Source organism: Schistocerca piceifrons, chromosome 11, assembly GCF_021461385.2.
Source record: "Schistocerca piceifrons isolate TAMUIC-IGC-003096 chromosome 11, iqSchPice1.1, whole genome shotgun sequence".
NCBI classification, from domain to species: Eukaryota; Metazoa; Arthropoda; class Insecta; order Orthoptera; family Acrididae; genus Schistocerca; species Schistocerca piceifrons.
The window spans coordinates 46,184,600-46,206,744 of NC_060148.1; the positions used below are offsets into that span (position 1 = coordinate 46,184,600).

The 22,145-nt window shown below is 40.0% G+C and overlaps 1 protein-coding gene across 7 annotated transcripts in view; it reads right to left on the reverse strand.

The window, feature by feature from the left end:
* LOC124720321 overlaps window positions 1-21,306 on the reverse strand; it is a 33,624-nt gene extending 12,318 nt beyond the window's left edge. Inside the window, exons 1-4 of one of the 7 annotated variants that reach the window (XM_047245628.1) lie at window positions 21,178-21,288; window positions 20,791-20,907; window positions 19,167-19,253; window positions 8,028-8,090 (exon numbers count right to left, since the gene is read on the reverse strand). In XM_047245628.1, the coding sequence (XP_047101584.1) occupies window positions 8,028-8,090; window positions 19,167-19,235 (132 nt within the window). In that variant the 5' untranslated portion in view covers window positions 19,236-19,253; window positions 20,791-20,907; window positions 21,178-21,288. Of the gene's footprint in view, window positions 1-8,027; window positions 8,091-19,166; window positions 19,254-20,790; window positions 20,908-20,961; window positions 21,142-21,177 lie in introns of those variants that run through there. The other 6 variants (XM_047245629.1, XM_047245627.1, XM_047245626.1 and 3 more) reach the window with 6 other exon arrangements.
* Window positions 21,307-22,145: the final 839 nt, after the last annotated feature.

Here is a 22,145-nt window from a genome sequence, read left to right on the forward strand (position 1 = left end):
GTACACAACACTGGAAGGAAAAATTGAAATAATTAGCTACAAAATCAGATATTCCATGCCAAGGACCCACTAGAAAGATGCACCACAGAACACAGGCAGTAATACATTATGAAAAATCAGTATTGGACAATGAGATAAATCTGCATTTATCTCATTGCATGTTACTGGAATTGGGAATCTGCAGGCAGGTAAGTATCAAATATGAGGAAAAAATAATTTTGAAGTGTCAAATGTGATGTGGAAAAAGTAACTACTTGAGTTCCAACATCCACCCACCATAGTACATTAATGCTTAAGAAATAGTCTGGTAAATATTGTATTCAAATCAAAATCCTCTATCATACTGCAGTGACAGGATATATATACTTGTTAGCTACGTAATTGAAGATGCATGAATTCAAACAGTGAAAAAGATTTGGAGGAAAATTACATCAGAAAAGTACAACATGACATGAGGTTGACCAAATATAGATAACATGAGCCATGCTGTCCATCCATTTCATTGAAGAGATTTAGAGAATCCATGGAAAACGTAGATCTACATTTTGAGAGGACAATCTGAACTCTCATCTCAAAACCATGTCCTGTGACATTAGCACAGCTGTGAAAACAAAAATTCCTGTGAAAATCTATGAAACATGTTTTCCCAAAATTAGCCTGTGTAACTGTTTAGAAAAACCACACAACAGGAAAATATTTATTCTGTTAGTAATAGACATGCCCAAAATAATAAATTCTCTAAATACGGAGATTGGAACATGAGCACTGGACTACTGAAGCATCACAGATTGCTACTGTTAAAAACAAACTCTGGAAGACAGGAACATACTTTTGCCTAACAAACCTGATAAAGTGATCAGACATGACATAACAGCCAATACACCCAGCATGGGGAATGTTGTGGAATACAGTGAGGACCTGCAAATGTTAACAACATTACATAGTTACATGACAGCAGATATCTGAACAGCAAATTCAAATGAAGCTAAATCCCCTGAATCCCCATGGCCAACCAAAAGTTGAACATACGAGAACCACCAAGACAGCTTATATAAGAAGCCTTCCATTAATTTATAAGCAACATCATATCTTGCAAAACATGAAACAAAAAATGAAAACCCCAGAACTTCTGAACAAAAATGTTAGAAAAGGGATCAAAGACATCTCTACAGTTGATAGTTGACAATGATGCAGATGGTAGTAAAACAGAAGACAGTAACAGAAAAGACATAATTACAATGCTTTGCCTTAGAAAGTTTCTCCACTAAAGAACATAAAAATGCATTTCACATTTCTTACTACAGCACAGATACTAAAATGACATACATAATTGACTAAAGTGGGGACAGGAGGGAGAAGGAAAAACCAAACTTTTTCTACACAATTGACCACTAGACCTGAAGGGGCAGCCGTCAGATGAAATAAAACAAGTGGATGTTGCAGGATCACCTCTGGCAATGGAACTGTTATTTTATGGAACAGTGGTGTTTCATGGGAATAGAAAAATGCACACGTAATTTCAGGTTGTAAGAAGAGGCACAGCGAACATATTTGGAGCTAAAGACCTAAACATCAGATAATTTTGTTCTCCTATATGATTTTGGAAAGAAAACAGTTCCTCTGCATGAATGAAAATGAATCCTACAGTCATTGATCAAGTAAAATTGACTGCTCTATTCACTCACTGTTCTGCTGAAAGCAATCAGCAAATACAATTTTGAATACCGGGTGATTTAAGCTAATCAGAAACATTCACATAGTGGTCTAGTGATTGTCTAATATTAGAGATTTGTCTAACAACAGATGTAAAAATTTATTTTGGCTGCGCTGATAAGTTAAACCTGGATTTCTTGCATTTTATGGGCCGCCCCCTTAACAATTATGGACACATTCCTGCGACAATAATAACTTGACTGAAAAGGGTATCTTGCAGATCATCCTCTTCAATTTCCTTCAGATTTACAGTATTTGGAGTTTAGTGCTGGAACATCAATTTCCTAAACCAGCACTAGGCAGCAACCAAACTAAAAAAATTTGACTTTGAAGATCAGAAGACTTCTGAGTGCTGCCTACTACAAAACATTTCCTATTTATTAACACAATTGCTGGTAATTGGAAGAATAGCATAAAAGTGCCTTAATGAAAAAGTTGCTGGTTCGAATCTCCTAGTAGGAACTACTACTTTTTAAAAACTTCCATGTCTACTAACAAACTGCAAATTTAACAAGTACTGAATTGTAATGGTTTGGTAAAAATTACATATTTTTTCATCATCCGACATATTAAAACAAAAATTTTGATACATTCACGCGAGATTTATTTATTTTCAATTTTATGCTCTCCATTTTTATACCAAAATGTAATTTTTTAACAAAACTCGCATTTTTATGTAACTTAACTAAAAATAACTATTAGAAAAGTATGACTCAGCATGAATTAAAATTACCAGTTGTTTTACATATGGAATTTAAGTAAAACTAAAAGAATTGGTAGCACTTAGTGAGATCTGAACCACCAATTTTATGATTATTATAATATTATCCTATGCACTCAGCTACAGACAACTATACAATACATTTTTTACACTTGCCAGCACTCACAAATCACCCAAGTGCCAAATGCATTTCTTGTTTCTACTTTTATGGAGAATGGTATCTTACTGCTTTACCAAATAATTGACTGGCCACTGACCTTCAAATCCTGAACCTAAGACAAAAATCTATGAGGACACACAAGTGAAATCCCCTTGGTGGAGGCATGCTTGGTTAGGCTAATTGTTTAAGTAACTGATCCTGAAACTAGGAGTTACAGCCTCAAATCTGAGACCTAGCAACAGTTTTCATCTGCTGGTTTGTATGTGTATCAATGCAGTCTCACAGAATTGTTATTTATCTTCATATAGATAATGAAGTAATTCTACACATATACATGCTGCTCAAAGACAGCACTTTAAACAATAGTCCACAGTCCCCACCCCAAATGAACCATGGACACTGCTAAGGCAGGGTTGCTTGCATGTCAACAACACTGAAAACAGTGTTAGGTGCAAACACAAATAAGTATTATCTGAGGAGATATCAAACTTAGACATGGATCCTCAAGAGGGGCAAAATACTTTTCAGCAGTTGCAGGAGCAATGGTCTGGATTATCAACTGACCTGGCCTTGTAGCATTAACCAACTTCCTGTGCCAATAATGCAAATGGCTGAAAGCAAAACGAACTGTAGCTCTCTGTTTTTCTTCTCAAGAGCATACAGCTCTACTGCAAGAAATTATCTTAGGCAAAATATTCAGGAGGTAAAATAGTCCCCCATTCAGATCTCCAGACAGAGTCCATTCAGGAGGATATTATCAGGAAAAGCAGGCCAGGCAGTCTATATGTCTGAGTGTGGAGTATTACTTATCGTAGTAGGATAAGCGTATATCACTAGGGGTAAGATAGATATTGCCTACAGGAAAATTAAAGAGACCTTTAGAGAAAAGAGGAGCACTTGGATGAATATCAAGAGCTCAGATGGAAAACCAGTTCTAAGCGAAGAAGAGAAAGCAGAAAGGTGGAAGAATTATATAGAGGGTCTATAGAAGGGTGATATACTGGAGGGCTATATCATGCAAATAGAACAGGATGTAGATGAAGATGAAATGGGAGAAATGACACTGCATGATAAATTTGACAAAGCAGTGAGAGACCCGAGTCGAAACAAGGCCCTGAAAGTATACAACATTGCATTACAACTACTGATAGCCTTCGAAAGGCCAGCCCTGACAGACCTCTGCCATGTGGTGGGTAGGATGTGGGAGATAGGTGAAATACCCTCAGACTTCAAGAAGAATATAATAATTCCAATCACAAAGAAAGAAGGTGTTGACAGACATGAAAATAACCAAACTATTAGTTTGGTAAGTCATGGGTGCAAAATACTAACATGAATACATTACAGATGAATGGAAAAACTGGTAGAAGCTGACCTTGGGAAAAATCAGTTTGGATTCCATAGAAATGTTTGAAAACGTGAGGCAATACTGACCCTACAACTTGTCTTACAACACAGATTAAGGAAAGGCAAACCTATATTTCTAGCATTTGCAGACTTGAAGAAACCTTTTGACAATTTTAACTTGATTACTCTCTCTCAAATTCTGAATGTTGCAGGGATCAAACACAGGGAACGAAAGGCTATTAACAATTTGTACAGTAACCAGATGGCAGTTATAAAGAGTCGAGGGGCATGAAAGGGAAAGAGCAGTTGGGAAGGGTGTGATACAGGGTTGTAGCCTATCCCTGATGGTATTGAATCTGTATACTGAGCAAGCAGTGAGGAAAACAAAAGAAAAATTCAGAGCAGAAATTAAAATCCATGGAGAAGAAATAAGAACTTTGAGGTTTGCTGACGACATTTTAATTATGTCAGAGACAGTGAAGTACCTGGAAGAACAGTTGAACAGAAGGAACTGTGTCTTGAAAGGAGAATATAAGATGAACATCAACAAAACCAAAATGAGGATAATGGAATGTAGTCTAATTAAATCAGTGATGCCGAGAGATTTATATTAGGAAATGAGACACAAAGTAGTATATGAGTTTTCCTATTTGGGGAGCAAAATAACTGATGATGGTCAATGTACACAGGATATAAAATGTAGGGTGGCAATGGCAAGTAAAGCTTTTCTCGAGAAGACAAATTTGTTAACATCGAGTATAGATTTAAGTGTTGGGAAGTCTTTTCTGTAAGTATTTGTTTGGAATGTAGTCTTGTATGGAAGTGGACAAAATGGATGACAAACAGTTTAAACAAAATGAGAATAGAAGCAAACACCAAACAATGGAAAATCCAGGATGGAATGTAACAATACCAGAGAAGGAAAGTTGCTACTCATGATACAGTAGTGATGCTGAGTCACAATAGGCACAATAAAAAGATTCACACAATTAAGGCTTTCGGCCATTAAGGCCTTTGTCAGCAGTAGACACTCACTCGCACGCAGTCTCAGAGAGCTGAGAGCACAGCTTGGCAGTGTGGTCCCAGCTCCCTGCGTGTGTGTGTGTGTGTGTGTGTGTGTGTGTGTGTGTGTGTGTGTGTGTGTGTGTGTGTGTGTGTGTGTGTGTGTGTGTGTAAGAGAACAGAAGCTTTTGAAATGTGGTGCTACGGAAAATGGTGAAGATTAGATAGGTAAATCATGTAACTAATGAGGAGGTACTGAATAGAATCAGGGAGATGAGGAATTTGTGGCGCAACTTGACTAGAAGAAGGTATCTGTTGGTAGGACATGTTCTGAGGCATCAATGGATCCCCCATTTAGTATAGGAGGGCTGTGTGGAGGGTAAAAAAGAGAGAGACCAACAGATGAATACACTATGCAGATTCAGAAAGATGTAGAGTGCAGTACGTACTTTGAGATGAAGAAGCTTGCCGAGGATAGGGTAGTATGGAGAGCTGCACGAAACCAGTCTCTGAACTGATGACGACGACGACAACAACAACAACAGCCTAGGAAGGTTGGAGACTTTAAAAAGGAAAAATTGATAGGTTGTATTCAGTTGTAGTAAGAGCTGAAGTGCAGTGGCAGAAAGGACAAGACTTCCGGTCAGGTCAGTACAGGATTATCTACAAAAAATCAAACAGGAGTCATGCAGGGAGAGCCTTAGTAATTAGCAAGAAAATAGAAACACGAGTAAGCTATTATCAACAGCAATGTAAATGAATTACCATAGCTGAAATAGGCACGAAGGAAATACAACAGTGGTAGAAATTTGTATGGCAACCAGACCAGCAGAAGAATGGAATAGGAAAAAGTTTGATGAGTAATTATTCAATAGCTAAGGGAGAAGAAAGCCATTTCTAGAAGGTAATGAAATTCAATAGTAGGAACAAGATGCACAATAGTTAAGAGAACATCCAAAGGCATAAATGACTGAAAGAGGGATGCTGCCTGGTAGAATTTTGCACATTGCATGAATTAGTCACTGCAAACACTTGTTTCAAGTATCATGAAAGAAGCTTGTGTATGTGGAATAACATGGAGAAATCAAAAGGTTTCAAGCAGATTATGTAATGTCAAAAACGAAGGTTTCAAAACAGGATTGTAAACTACAAAACATTTCCAGTGATAGATGTGGACTCTGGCTAGAGTTGTTTTTATTAACTGCAGAGTAATGTTGTTGAAATGGTAAAAGTAGAATTTAAGTACATGGGATTTGGGTAAGTTGAATGAACCAAAAATCACTGATAGTTTGAAAATGAGCATTAGGCAACAAGTGATAAATAGAGGGTAATTATACACTGGCTGATGAATAGGCAGCTTTGAGATGAAACAGTGAAGGCAGGAGGAAACATAGGTAAAAAGTAAGGCCTAGTATGAATACCTTAACAACTCATGAGATGCTGAATTTAACTGATGAGAAGAGAAAATACAAACATGTGGCTACTTAAGCAGACAAAAGGGAATACAGACATTACTGGAATGATGTTAACAGAACATGCAATATGGCTAAACAAGAATGGTTGTAAGGCAAAGGGGAACAAACTTGCTCCAGAGTGGGGAAAGGAAGTAGTTGTAGACAAGACTGGAGATATTATGATATGGCCAGAATTTGATACAACACTGAAAGAGCAAAGTCTTAACAAGGCAATTGCAGTTGATGACATTCCCTCAGAATTACTGGGATACTTGGGAAAGCCATCCATGACAAAATTATTCCACTTTTGTGCAAGATACGAGATAGCTGACAAAGTTATACATCAACCAGAATGTAATCATTCAAATTCGAAGAAAGGCAGGTGCTAACAGGTGTGAATACTATCGGACCAGACCATCAGATTGATATATCATGCTTGCAAGAATGGAAAAGCTTTTAGAGGGTTAACCCTAAGTAAGATCACTTTGGGTACCAGGAACATGTAACACAAGGCAATACTGATACTATGGCTTACCTTAGACGAGTTAAAGAAAGAAAATTGTGTTTACAGATTTTGCAGATTTACTGAAATGCTTTTGAGAATGTGGAGTTGACTGCACTCTTTGGAATTTGGACAGCAGCAGAATAGACAGGGAGCCCAAGTTTGTTTGCAACTTCCACAGAAACCAGACTCCAGTTGTAAGAGCTGAAAGACATGAAAGGGAAGCATTGCGTAGGAAATGAGACAGGCTTGTAGCCTACATCTGATATGCACTCTGTACAAGGAAGACATGAAGGAAATCTGGAAGGTAAAGGAAACTGTGTGTTTACCAATGACAATGTAATTCTATCAACAAAACCAGCATCTTGAAATTGTCAATGAAGGGATGTATGGGAGGTAAGCTGGAAGAGTAAAATTGTATAGTATTACTAGAAGAGATTGTACGACAAACATCAATAAAAGCAATAGAATCTAGCTGAAATAGATCAGTCAATGTTGAGTTTCAACTAGAAAATGACACACTAAAAGTAGCAGACAACTTTTGCTATTTGGGCACCAAAGTAACTGACAATGGCTGAAGTAAGAAAGAAATAAAGTGAAGACTAGGAATATCAAGGAACATGTGCCTAATAAAGAGGACTGTTCACATCTAATGTAAATTTAAGTGTTAGTAAGTATTTTCAGAAGATATTTGCAGTGCAGCCCTGTATGGAAGTCAAACATAAATGATAGGCAATTCAGACAAGATGAGAATGGAAGCATCTGAAATGTGCTACATAAGAATGCTGAAGATTTGATGGGTGGACGAAACAAATGAGGGAGGAACATAGGGACCAATTTCACTAACACAAGGGACCTGTTAACAGCAAAAATTCTGAGGCATCTAGGGATAGTCAATTTGGTAATGGAGGGATATGTGAGGGTAAAAAGTGTAGAGGGAGACTGGCATGAAGACACGAAGAAAGTTCGAATGGATGTAGTAGGTGACAGTCATCAGAGATGAAGAGGTTTGTAGAGGGTAGACTAATGTGGACAAGTGCATCAAGTCAATCTATATTATATTCACCAAAACTGAGCCATAACATAACACTGCTTAATTTCATACAGTCACACAAATTCTAGACTTACCTGTTGGTTCACTTGCTCATCCAATTCTTCTTTTACTTTCATGGTGGATGTGCGTAACTGAACCTGTGGTGAATAGTAAAAAAATATCTGCAAGGAGTTCTTTTAACAAGACAATTTTAGATATATTACAAAGAAGTATCACATATTGTAACGTCTATGACACTTCTAAAGAATAAATGACTCATTCTTTTCAGAGAGTGGCCTTCTCAGTGACAGTAAGGTGCATTTCAATGGTAATGATTGAAAAGTTATATGAATGATCAGTGACAACATGTTTGAAAATTTATTAGTATCTTGCACTTCATTTTCCTATGCTGCTATTTTCAATCATATTTTCTACTTCCATAATCTTTATTTACTTATCATTAACTATTTTATACGAAATGCACATCATATAAAAAAACAATAGTGTAATGAAATCCGTGGGTACAACTAGAATCTTTAATATTAAAATCAACAATACCCATACAGTACAACTAATTGCAACATGAATTTCCTATCAGCCAATCACACAGTTTTATTTTGAAATATTAAAATGATGTGGATGAAGCAGGGAGGGAATAATAAGTAAGATTTTTGAGGCCATTCACTTGCTGAGAGTTTCCTGTTCTTGCTAGCCTATGACTTGGGATGTGGATTTTTGCATTACTTACAGTATCTTGTTTGTAAACTGCTTTCTGGGAACACATTCTTTAACACTCTCCCTGATGCCAACAGCAGATTCAGAGATATCAAAAACTATTAGTATTCTAAGCCTGGTAAACAAAATACAGACAGCACCATATGTTCCACCTAGCATATCACACGGACCTTTTTTTATGTTACTGATATCAGGGGAATTAACACATATCTGAACCAAACACTCCTCTCAGTTTACACACGAGGTAGAACAATCTTGAGGACTTTTCTTGCAGAATTGGTTGGTGTGTTTTTTCCAGTTCACTTTCCCATTAACATGAAATTTGGCATGTATACTTTTTATACTGACTTGCAGACAAATACAATGAAACAGTATTAAAAAATTGAGGTTCTGGACAAAGCCCTTCTGAAATAGAGAACACATTCACAGGACCACAACACACACATGGCCACTGCCTCCAGGAACTGGGAATGACCATCTGCTTTTGGTATGAGCAACCATCTGTTAGGGTGGGTTGTGAAATATGAGGAGGTGCAGGGCAGCAAGAGAGGGATAGCAGTGTAAAAGTGGGAGGGGTGGGGGGAAGATAATGTGTTCTCTGTGGTAGCATGCAAGGATGTGGCAGAGACAGTATGAGTTGCTAAAGGTAGTTTTGGGAAGCTGTACTGTGGGAGGGGGAGGGGAAGGGGAGGAGAGAAATTGAGGAAGGAAAAATAGTAATTGCACTGGGAGGAAAGAGAGAGAGTGTGTGTGTGTGTGTGTGTGTGTGTGTGTGTGTGTGTGTGTGTGTGTGTGTGTGGGGGGGGGGGGGGGGGGGTGAAGTTAGAGCAGGGAAAAGGGATATGTGTAGAGGACATGGACTAGCATAGGCTGAGTCTAGAGGGGTTACAGGAAATAATATGTTGTGTTAGAAGATAGAATCCAGTTGGAGCCAGGTGTGAAGCAGTCACTGAAGTGAACCCCATCATGCTGGGGGTACTTTCAGCAAGTGGGTGGTCCAGCTTTCTTGGCCATACTTTGGCAGTGGTCACTCCTGCAGACAGAGCAATTTAGTTATGCCTATGTAGGATACAGCACAGTGGCTGCAGGCGGGTAGTTGCCAATCACAAGGTTCCTTTGACAAGTAGCGCTGCCTTTGTGTTGGAGATGTCTGAGAGGGCTGCAGGAAACATGCATGTCCTGCATGTAGCTCTGTTTCAGGGATATGAGACATGAGGCAAGAGGTTGGAAGCAGGACTGGAGTAGCGATGGGCAAGAATATTTCATCAGTCCAATTGGAGACAAAACACAACTGTGGGAAGGGTGGAGAGATTATTCCTCATTTCAAGGCATGAGAGGTAGGGTAAATCTCGGCAGAAAATGTGATTCAGTACTTCAGTCATGGGTAGTACTGACTTGCAAGGGGAGTGCTACTCTAGGAGTATGTGGGAGATGGGAGTCGACCAAAGCTTCCGACTCCACCCGTCGGCTTTGACCCGTGACTTAAGGCTATTGTGGTGTGTGATATCATGGCAGTGTGGAATTTAGTTTATGAGAGTGGCGCATTTGTAGGTGTTTTGATGCGATCGGTGGTGCTCTCTGGTGGTGTGTTCATGTGTTGTGTGTTAGGTGATGTTTTTGGTTTAGTTTGCATGTGTGGCGTGTTTATAGGTGGTGTATTGTTGCGGTTGGTGGTTCTCTCTGGTGGTGTGTTTATGGGTAGCGTGTTACGTGGCGTATGATGTTCATTTGCGTGGTAGCATTGCACGTGTGTGGTATTGGTAGTGACTGTGCTTTCAGCGGAATATTTTTCAGGGAGTTAACAATTTTGGTTTTGTCATGTCAATATTACTTTTTTTTTATTGGTGTGTGTGAGTTTTGGTAAACTTCTTTTTTTATGCCTTTGGTAGTGATGGACTGGGCAGGCCTATTTAGGATGACCGCTGCCCACCCTGAATGGGGAAGGCCCTAGAAAATGTGGGCTAAACATCGGAAGTCTTGGGAGTATGTGGGTGGCAACCACACGGGCCCTTAGCTAAGCCTGGCATTACTTCCACTTACTTGTGTCAGGCTTCTCCTGTTTCCTTTCCTATCCGGCCCCCCTCGGCCAACTCTTGGTTTCTTCGACCCCAACGGTATTAGGTTTCCGAGGCCCAAGGGTGTCTTTCACTTTCCTCTCTAGTATCTATTATCTACCCTCCGACCCAACGGCGAAGCGAGCGGAAGAAGAATCTTATATCCCAGGTTCTCAAAGATCGTGGAGGCGGAAGAGGTCATGCCAGACGAACTGGCTGTAAAGGCGCCGCTCAGCCATCATTGAGCTCGCGGCAGTTCGTTGCAGTTCTGGTACCTGAAGTCACATGTCACATACATATGTGCCGTGATGAATTGTTCCAGAATTATAGTGTGTGGGTCACTTCCTCGCAAGCTGTAATCCACCTTAAAGAAATTCACGCAAATGGCAATTTCTCCTGTCATTTTCTCTGAAGACCAATGGCGATGGGATAAGGACGATGGTAGCAGGCTCCGAGTGAGGCTGGAAGCTACTAGTCTGGACCTGCACACTGGCGGCAGGTGTGTGATGGTCGCCTTCCTGAGAACCCGTGTGACTACTCGGGAATCCGGTCCTGCATCTGCGACTGGGCAGGCCTATTTAGGATGACCGCTGCCCACCCTGAATGGGGAAGGCCCTAGAAAATGTGGGCTAAACATCGGAAGTCACACTTGAACCGGGCTGGGAATCCGCACCCAGTAGGTCACTCCTTATACTGCGGACGTAAACAAAAGAAGAATGAAATGATTATGACAATAGGGACATGGAATGTCAGGACCCTCCTGGACGTGAACAATTACAGACCAGAGAGAAGAACCGCTCTTATCACCCAAGAACTAGCCCGTCTAGATATAGACATAGCTGCCTTGAGTGAGACAAGACTCTCAGGTGAGGGACACATTAGTGAGGTACGTTCAGGGTACACCATCTTCTGGAAGGGAAAGGATGCAGGAGAACCACGCATCCATGGTGCAGGATTTGCCGTAAAAACGAAAATAGTGAAAGATCTTCGACTTACATCTGTCTCAATTAATGAAAGACTGATGACTCTTAGAGTACCCTTTGGTTCAGACAGATTCATCACCTTCGTCTCTGCATATGCTCCTACTTTAGACAGTGATGAAGACACAAAGAATCAGTTCTACCACCAACTGAACAGTACTCTCTCTAATATACCCATTCAAGATAAATTAATTTTACTTGGTGATTTCAATGCCAGAGTGGGAAGGGACAACCGTTTTTGGAGAGATGTCATGGGTAAACAAGGGGTGGGAAACTGCAATGCAAATGGGTTGCTACTTCTTGGTCTATGTGCTGAGCACGAGCTTTTCATCTCCAATACCCAATTCCGTTTGCGTAACCGCTATAAGACCACATGGATGCACCCACGCTCCAAACATTGGCATCTTATAGACTACGTCATTACGCGACAGCGTGACAAGAAAGACATTCTCATCACAAAAGCAGCACTAAACATCGATGAGTGCTGGACGGACCATAGACTTTTAGTCAGCAGTTTGAGAGTACCAAAGTATCGCAAGCCACGATCCCACTTTTCAAACCCACCACGCAGAAAATTCAACATAAGCAACCTGAACAACAAAAATGTTCGCTCACACTTCCAAGACATACTGTCCGAACAACTTAACAAAGCTCCAGCAACCACAGATGACGTCGAACAAGAATGGACCACATTAAAGAACATCAAAGAAACTGCTGAGAATGTTGTTGGTTGTAGTGCACGGAAGAGAAGTGACTGGTTTGATGACAACCACGGAGAAATCCAAGCCATCATCAATGCAAAGCGGGATGCTTACCTATCCCTTGCTCAAGATCCATCCTGCGCAGAAAAGAAAGCACACTTTCTAGAACTCAAGCAGAAATGTCAAAGTGAAATACGAGTAATCAAGAACAAATGGTGGCAACAGAAAGCCACAGAACTCCAAAATCTTTCTGATTCAAGGAACCTGCGTGGCTTTTATGCTGGTATTAAAGAGCTGTATGGAACTATCCGCTCATCATCAGGAGCACTTAAAGCTGCTGACAACTCCACCATTCTTACTGAAAGTCAGGACATCTTAAATCGTTGGAAAGAGCACTTCAGCTCACTGTTAAACAGCCCTTCTACTGCCGCTGGAGATTTTCTCAAAAATGTCCCACAGCACCCTCCAAAACCCTGGCTGGCTGATCCTCCAACTTTTCAAGAATTTTGCAAGGCACTCAATGAGTGTGAAACCTGGGAAGGCTCCTGGACCTGACAGCATCCCGATGGAGCTTATTGAGGGTGGCGGCTTGCCTCTAAAAACTAGACTCTTCTCACTTATTATATTAATGTGGGAAACCCGCAAGGTACCAGCTGACTTGAAGAACTCCACAATTGTCACCATCTTCAAAAAGGGCGACAGAAGCGTCTGTGGTAACTACCGGGGAATATCTCTACTCTCTGTCACTGGAAAAATTTTTGCAAGAATCCTTTTAAATCGCCTCCAGACACTTTCAGAGACTATACTACCTGAGTCTCAATACGGGTTTCGACCTTCAAGAGGGACAATTGACATGATCTTCTGTGCACGACAACTACAGGAGAAGTGCAGAGAACAGCAAAAGCCTTTACTACTTGTTTTCTACGATCTAGAAAAGGCCTTTGATACAGTTCCCAGAGAAGCCATGTGGATGGTCTTAAAACGCTTCGGCTGCCCTGAACATTTTGTTGACCTGATTGAAGCTTTCCACGTTGATATGACTGGACAGGTCCTCTGCCAGAATGAAATGACTGGTGAATTCCCAATAACAAGTGGGCTTAAACAAGGATGCGTTCTTGCACCTACATTATTTGCATTGTATCTGGCAGCTATGCTTTACGAGACAACCGTAAACAATGCAGGAATAGAACTAAAGTACAGGTTTGATGGAGGATTATTCAACCAGTCCAGACTCCATTCAAAAAGGTTCACCAGTACCACTCGTGTGACAGAGCTGCAGCTGTCAGTTGATTCCTTCAGCAGGGCGTACGAACGATTTGGTCTCTCCATCAATATTTCAAAGACAAAGGTGATGGCGCAGCCAACTCCTGGCTCCTCCGTTCCTGACTTCAGCATATCCATCTATGATACACTCCTGGAACAAGTGGACCATTTCCTCTACCTGGGAAGCATACTGTCATCCAACTGCTCATGTGGAAAAGATGTGGAGAATAGAGTACGTGCTGCACATGTAGCATTTGGTCGTCTTACAAAGCGTGTCTTCCTGAATAAAGACCTAACACTGTATACCAAACTGATGGTGTACAAAGCTGTAGTCATTTCCACCCTGCTATATGGTTGCGAAACCTGGACGTTGTATCGCTGCGATCTGAAGAAACTAGAACGCTTCAACCAACAGAAGCTAAGATATATCATGAACCTGAAATGGGATGACTTCATATCCAACACGGCTGTTCTAGAGAAAGCAAAAATGCGTAGCATGGAAGCTCTTATCATTGGGCATCAACTCAGGTGGGTCGGACATGTCCAGCGGATGAAAAATGACAGACTTCCACGCCAAATGCTGTACAGCGAAGTAAGCACAGGTAAAAGGCCACGAGGTGCCCCTCTCAAACGTTATAAGGATCAGTACAAGAAAAATCTGAAAAACTTTAACATCGATCCGAGTAACTGGTCCACAATAGCAGAAGACCGAAGTCGCTGGCGCTCAGTTACCTCAAATGCTCTTCAAAACTTTGAGCTGGAACGTCGAAGAATGGAGAATGACAAACGCCAGAGACGTAAACTCCTCCAGGCTCAGCCACGTCCTCCACCTTCCATCAGCTGTAATGTCTGTGGCCACCTGTTCCACGCTAGGATTGGATTGCTAAGCCATCAACGACACTTCCACACCTGAACCGTGACAAAGGAAATCTCAGGAGAGAAATGAAAACTCGGATACGAGTATCAGCCGACGAGTGATGGATATGACTGGCAGGGGCAACAGTTTTCGGTTGTCGGCGATGATGGGGGACAGTGCGTTGTCTCTAATAAAATTTCTTCAACTATTCAGATTTTTGGATGAAGTCTAAGTGTTCAGTGTGTTGTGAAGAAACGCGGCTTACTAAACTTCTGGCATCTCTGATCAGGGATGGCTGTATGTGGAGGCGTCTTAAAGATAAGAGGTGAAGGGAAATGTTCAATTCCAATTCGTGGGATCGGGAGCTGCTGTTGAGCTATGTAGATCAAGCGAAGTGTCCGTTTCCACTGTATATTGTGTTTAGTGGAATTTGAGTAGTTTTGTGCCGTCTTTTTTTTTGTCGTTTTGTGTGGCTTAGTATGGTGGTGTGTGTCTAAATTTGTTTGTATTTACTTTGTCCCCACCCAAAAACCCCCACTTTCCCACACTTGTCCCGTTAGTTTCCTTAAGTTTTTGTGGAACGTGTGTGTTGGTTTTTAATTGTATTTTCGTGTTAGTGGTCATGTTTATGTAATGACATCATAGGCGCCATATTGGAGTCTTAGTGTATGGTCGTTTCCGCCATATTTGTGACGGCATGGGTCAAACCAGATGGGTGGAATCAGACGCTTCTGTATTTGTGACTGACAAGGCAAGGCATGGGATTCCGTTTCTGGGAGAAGGCTGTAAAGGAAATTTTAGGCTATGCACGCCTCAGTGTGACCCTTAGTATTTCCTTCAAACCACATTGTTTCCCAATATTCTTAGCTGGTGGAGTCTCCTTACATTTCCCTTCCCCGTAACACACTGCATCAGAAAAAAGTCTACCTTGCACACCTACAAATTCTTTCATCACCACCACTACCAGAACCACTAGTGGCAGCAACTCCAGTAGTAAAAATACTGCCAGTATTAACTTTTAGTTCATAGTATTATTCACTGACACTGTTACTTCAGACACTGTCATTGTAATACTATTTTCCATATTAAAACTTAGTTTCAGAAAAATATGCTATAAAAAGGGAAACCATGGCCCAATTTAATAGAGGGTCTGATGGACTTAATCAGATCAGGTTCAATAAACAAACCAATAAGATCACAAAATGTCATCAACGAATCTTGATCTGGTGAACGGTTTGTGATTCTGGGTGATTAGTAAGGAATCCTCGAGGTGGGCCATGAATAAATTTGCAGAACATGGTGACATACAGTTGGTCTTTGATGTACTGCAGATTTGTTTGTAGGCCATCCCTTCAACAGAGAAGTAATTGTCTGTGAGAATGTAGTTGAACATGACGACCAGAAATGGGCTGTAGGTTAGGAGACAGTCAGACACTGGGGAAGGTACTGTTCAGTGACAAAGTCATGTGTGTTGGGGGATGTGATCATAGAGGGTGATAGCACTTTCTAAATTGTGCAAAATGGAAACTCTTCCTACAACATATCACTCATCCCCATAACCCCCCATACCTTCAATGTTCACTAGTCTGTATGCTCCGCCCCACCTATTCCCTACCCTGCTCTCATTCTAGCACTGAGCAGTGCATACACCTACCCCACAACTCCCCCCACCCCCCATACAGCCTGCCCTCACTGCACCTGGAAGCCCTATTCTGTCACCCTATGTCCTTGACCAATCCCACAGGCAGCACAGCATCACCTCCACCCCTACCCTGCTATCCCTCACTTCCCACCCCACAGCACCTCTTTATGCCACCAGTCACGCCAACAGATTTCTGCTTGCATTAGATGTATTCATGCTCTAGTGTTCTGTACTTCATATGAATGACTTTGTCCAAAAGCTTAAATATTTAGCGGTCAATTGATTCTACCTACCTGCAACCAAAGGCCTCCTCAATGTGTTGAGTACAAATGTACCCTTTGTATACCATTATTCTATCCTGACATTTTCTGTGTTTGATTTTACTTTCTCTATTCTTTGGAAAATGTAACTGAGGCACCTGAGTTGTCGGCAACTGAGTTTTGCTTTTCACCGTTGGACCAGTTCAGATACAACCTCACATGAAAAGCTGGAACAGCAACTGCTCAATCACACAGCTTTGAGCTAATGGGAAAACAGATACATTTACAATATAGATGTAACACATGATATGAAAGTACATTGTAGTCGTCACTTCTGTAGTTGTTCCAAAAAGAAGTGATAAGACGACGAACACCAAAGGCATGTGTGCTAAATCTACGATGACCTACCTTTACCAACTGCTTACATTTTGAGATCAATGCTAGACCTACAGTACCACTAGAAGAATTAACATCCTGAATATGAGCAAGACACTACACACACCATAGAAAGAAAGGTAAGTGAGACATTGAAAGTACAAAGGTTTTCTTCCTTTGGGAGGGGGGGGAGGAAGGTCCTACTTGACCCAGACTTTGGCAGTTGACACTAACAAAAACCTGTAAAGGCTACTTTCATAACGTGACATTGTCTAGCATGGGTATACATTTGTGTTTTCACTGCTGCTAGATAAACTTTCAAGATGAATGATTCAGAGCAAAGACATCTTTACAGGGTCACAAGTGTTTTGATCTAGCTACAAAAACACAAATTAACTACAGCACTTTGATGAAGAAAGAAATGAACAATATATTTTCAAAACAAGTTCAATGAGGAGAGAATTATCCGTAGAATGTTGATGGCCACACACTGGCAACTTCAAATCCTGCTGTTCTCAGAAATACTGAATCAAGAAGTGAGCTCTAACAGTAGCTTTAGCATGTTTAAATTTGTCAGAAGCTGACAGTGACATTCTGCTATAATTACTTATTTTAAGAGCACCAAATCCGTAGGCATATGTTGTGTGTTACAGAAGTGTCATATTTGAGCCCACACAGTTTAATTCTGTGATTATACTAACATTTAAGTAATTTATGAGTTACCAAATATTTAGAGTGGTAATGTGAAAATCTACTGGTTAAAGAGCATTGCAAACATTCCATAGTTAAAACTGTAACACTCCTTGGGTCGACAGAAGCGTCCGATCCCACGCGTCGGCTTTGACCCGTGACGTAAGGGTGTTGTGTGCGACGTCATGACAGTGCGGAGTTTGGTTTAAGTGTGGCTGTTTCCAGTTCCGTTTTATTTTATTTATTTTTCTGATCTGTTCGTTCTATCTCTTGAGATTTTTTTTAAATTTAAAAACACTTAATACTTATTTTAATTATCTGTTTCCTCCAATTTCTGTTTTACTTTATTATATTTATCTTTCTGATCTGTTCGTTCTATTTCATGAGATTTTTTTAAAAAAAGACAAAAAACACTAATCAGCTACTGAAGCATCTTTATCTTCTATGGGTTGCAGGGATTACGACCCCTGGGGAGGTGGGTGGGTATTCATGCATGGCTGTCTTCACTTACACGTTGTAGCTACGCAAGGCGTCTAAATTTGTTTATATTTAGTTTGCCCCCACCCAAAACACCCCATTTCCCGCGCTTGTCCCGTTAGTGTCATTAGGCTTCTTGTGGAAAGTGTGTGTGTTTGTTTTTGTTTCCGCCATATTTGTGACGTAATGGGTCAAAGCAGACGGGCGGGATCGGACGCTTCCGTATTTCCCACTCCTTTACTCTTAGTATCAGCATTACCACCATTTCCTTTTTAGGGTTGTAAATTACACTACCAACTGCTCATTCATTTAATAGTATTTAAGCTCCTCAAAGGATTTCAACAACAGCTATTTGTCACCTACCACTTCCCTATATTTAATAGATTCTAAATACCTACCCCCAAATCAAAAACTGATCAAGAACAGTAATATTGCTAACAAGAACATTGAGTGCATAAAACCAATTAGATGAGCAATAGCAAAAATAATACACCAGGAAAACAATATTGTAGGTCATGAGTTTAGATTTCTCCATCAGGCACCATGACAAATAGACTGCCAAATATTGTCTGCAATAAATCCACATTATATATATATATCCCTCTTGTCTGTGAAAGCAACTATGGTCAACCTAAAAACTGACTACAAATAGAGCATCTGATCAATTCATCCAGCAAGCCGTACAACTGATCTACAGTAGCAGCTGAATCACCTGCACTCTAGCAAGTAAAGTCCTACTCATATATTACTTTATCATATCCATTAATGATACCACTTTCTAAGAAAGGAACAAATCTAGACATTAACAACACACCAAACTAAATCTCAAAGTAGAAAATTAATTTGTAACAAGTGATTGCAAACACCACAATAGTTCAAGAACATGTGACAAGTTCCTAGCAGACAACAAACCTGTAATCATTAACTACTGGCATGCCAACATCACACTAACAATAAGCTACAGAAATTTTAAAACAAATTAAATATTGGATAGCAGCATTATATACTACAAGATACCAATCCATTGCAAATATGTTGCACAGCCAAGAGTCACAACTTCATTTGGTCAAGAATCAAAACCAACAGCCAGTACCAAATATTTCATCTGACAAACAACAGGGAAGGTAATCTACTTGTTTACACACCACATTGCACAGAGAAATTAATGAAACAATGGTAAAAAATACAAGAAGCTATTTACCAAGGAGCCTGGTTCAGCATATACTTCATTCTTCCCTTTTTTCAGCCAACTAGTTCCCTTGGAGTCCATGAGTGCTCTCCTAATCCACTGAAAAACAAGAAAGCAAAAGTGATATTGTTTAAATTGTTACTATTCAACAGTGCACAGGCAGCATTTTCTGGCTGCAGCAAACGAGTCAATGCATATTAAAAATTTAAAACTGGCTGAGGAACAAAGAACCTGATAAAAAGAACTGATTTACAACTTGCTAGTTATAAAGACTCTGAAGCCTCACTGTCATTAATGGAAAACATAACTCAATTTGACAGAAAACAAAAACCACACACAATGGAAAAAAATGACTTACAGTTACTGCTGTTACTTGGTAGCATTTGCTTGTGGTATACAATCCCATTCTGAATATGGTAGCTGACCTATCTTGCTTTTTCCACGTAAATTTCAAAGTCTCATGTGAAGCAACTAAGATAAAGTGAATTTACCAGACAAATCTATATACTGTAGACAATTTTACATATGAAGAATAAAAGATTAAAATGTGTCTCGAGGTAAATCTAAGCCTGTCAATGTATCATGCAAATTCCTTAATATATAGAATAATGTAAGAGGTTTATAATTATGTTCTTAGCAACGTATGCAAGGACAGAAAAGAATTATTTCTCAATCATACTGGCTGCACTTTCAATCAATCTATAAACCCATATTTGTTCATGGTATTCAGAAAAGCAGAACATGAAAATCCACCCATACAGACAGAACTTTCTTTTTTTCAGTCAGTTTAGTATGTATTTTTAACAACTGTTTCCTTATACAGTCATCTATATTCAACGTTATCAACTCAATATAGAGCAATGCTGCAATCTTTACCCAGTCACTAAAAAACACACACTGCTGCCTGCACGTTGCATGGAAAAATAAGTGATTCTTGACTGTCAAGATTTAACACCGATTACATTCCTCTAACAAGACTTAGTGAAATTACTTTCTCATAAGCGTACCCATGACAATGTTCTGTGGTTTTGTGATGCTTTTGTCGATGGCAATTACACATACCCATTAGGCCTTACAGAGTCAATTACATTTCCCATATCCTTCCATAGACAAACGTGCACATTACTACAAACAGCAGTTAACACTATTTACTAAACTATGGAGCACATAGGCACATTGATAACCCATGGAAAACGCAACACAATGAATTCCCTGTACAGCATTCTCTTTCATACCAACATAACCAATCCCTGATACTCTGCATTAACGTGTGCTAACGAATCTGATGTATCGTCAGTACAACTGTTTGCGCTACAACCCGGGCGAACTACAGATCAGATTACAGTGAACTCTTACTGTCCCTATTCCTTCCTTCACAAATATTGTTACCGAACTTCGCATGCACAAGTAAATATAACAATATGAATGCAGCGGACGTGTGAACTTCGTGAGGGCCTTTATTCGTCAATCACCGAGTATTTCACATTGACCTGCACTTTCTCCAACCACCACATATAGACACTTTGCCGGTAATTACAGACAACACATCAAAATTTCTGGTGGTTCTTTAGCTAAATCACGGGAAACATTTAGCAATTTCATCGGACAGAAAGAAAACTGCAAGCATATTACATACCCACACGTCGATCTGGTATTTTTCATAATTGCCGAACAGAACACGTACGTAATGTGCACTAATATGTTTGTCTAAGCACTAGTCACCTCCTGCTCGCTATGCGGAAACACAAGCTCACTGAAAATAACAAGTGTTTGGTTCTGATACACATAACCTGAAATAATCGCTTACGAAATTCTAAGGCTATCTCAAACCATAACCAGAGGCGCCAAAGATGATACAAGAATTAAATGTGGAACAAACTTATCGTTCAAATGTGCCCAATAAATGAAATTAAACCGTTGTAATAACTGTACGAACAGTTACTATAGCATCGTTACAAGGCATTGGCAAACTACTTCATTCGAGGCAGTTAGCTGTAATGATAATTAAGTATTGACTTAGTACCACACTCAATATGCGTCTTTCCGTGATTTCCTGTCTCCACCATCAAATCACTTACATATTACACAGAAAACGCAATAGAATACCGTACAACCGCATGACAATGAACTACTAAACTCTACAGCAAGGAACATAGAATAAAAAAGGTATGCCAGATTGGCTTAGTGCGCTGTCATTGGTCAGCGACTTGTTACGTCACCTGGCAGCCAGACGGCAGCAGTCTCCGTTTGTAGAATATGAGTGATTGCAAAATAACTGTTTTCACGTCTCTTCTCTTCTCATATAACGTAAAGTTTCGCGCTCACAGGGTTGAACACACTTCATGTTAATATTATATACAAGGTTTCCGAAAGAAACGCGTTAAATATTAGTAGCAATGATGATATATCGCCACGCAAAACTAGTGGCCGATGTTCGCATCCGCATTCATGCTCGTGTTTTAGGCATCTGACTATGGTAAATGTTTTACAGTTGGGTACTGCCGATTTTACACATGTTTTTGTAAATAAAAAGATAGTAATCGTCGAACTTACCTTACAAAGCTGATGCAGAAGCTACGTCGAAGATGCTGAAGGCGACGCTGACCAGAGCCGATTCTTCCTTGCCGAATTCCGTTTCATTGCATCAATTTTGGCTCTTTTGTTTAAATGTCTAATCGGTATAAAAGTTCTTGTTCTGACATATAACTCAACTATTTTGCTATTAAGTTCGGGAAATTTCGCACTTATATGACCTGCTAAGGTTGCCATCACTCTATTACAATGAGAAATATTTGATCCATGAAAAGCAGCAAATATAATTTCTAACTCACGTATTTTAGCAAACCAGTCAGTAGAGGGAGAAATGAGGCCCCCTTTTGAAATAATGGTAATCCAGTCTTCCTTCAGACTTAGTTCTGTATCAACAACACACTGCCCTGCTGTATTTCCCAAAGAACTGTCAACGTTTTTGCACTTGAATGCTATATATCC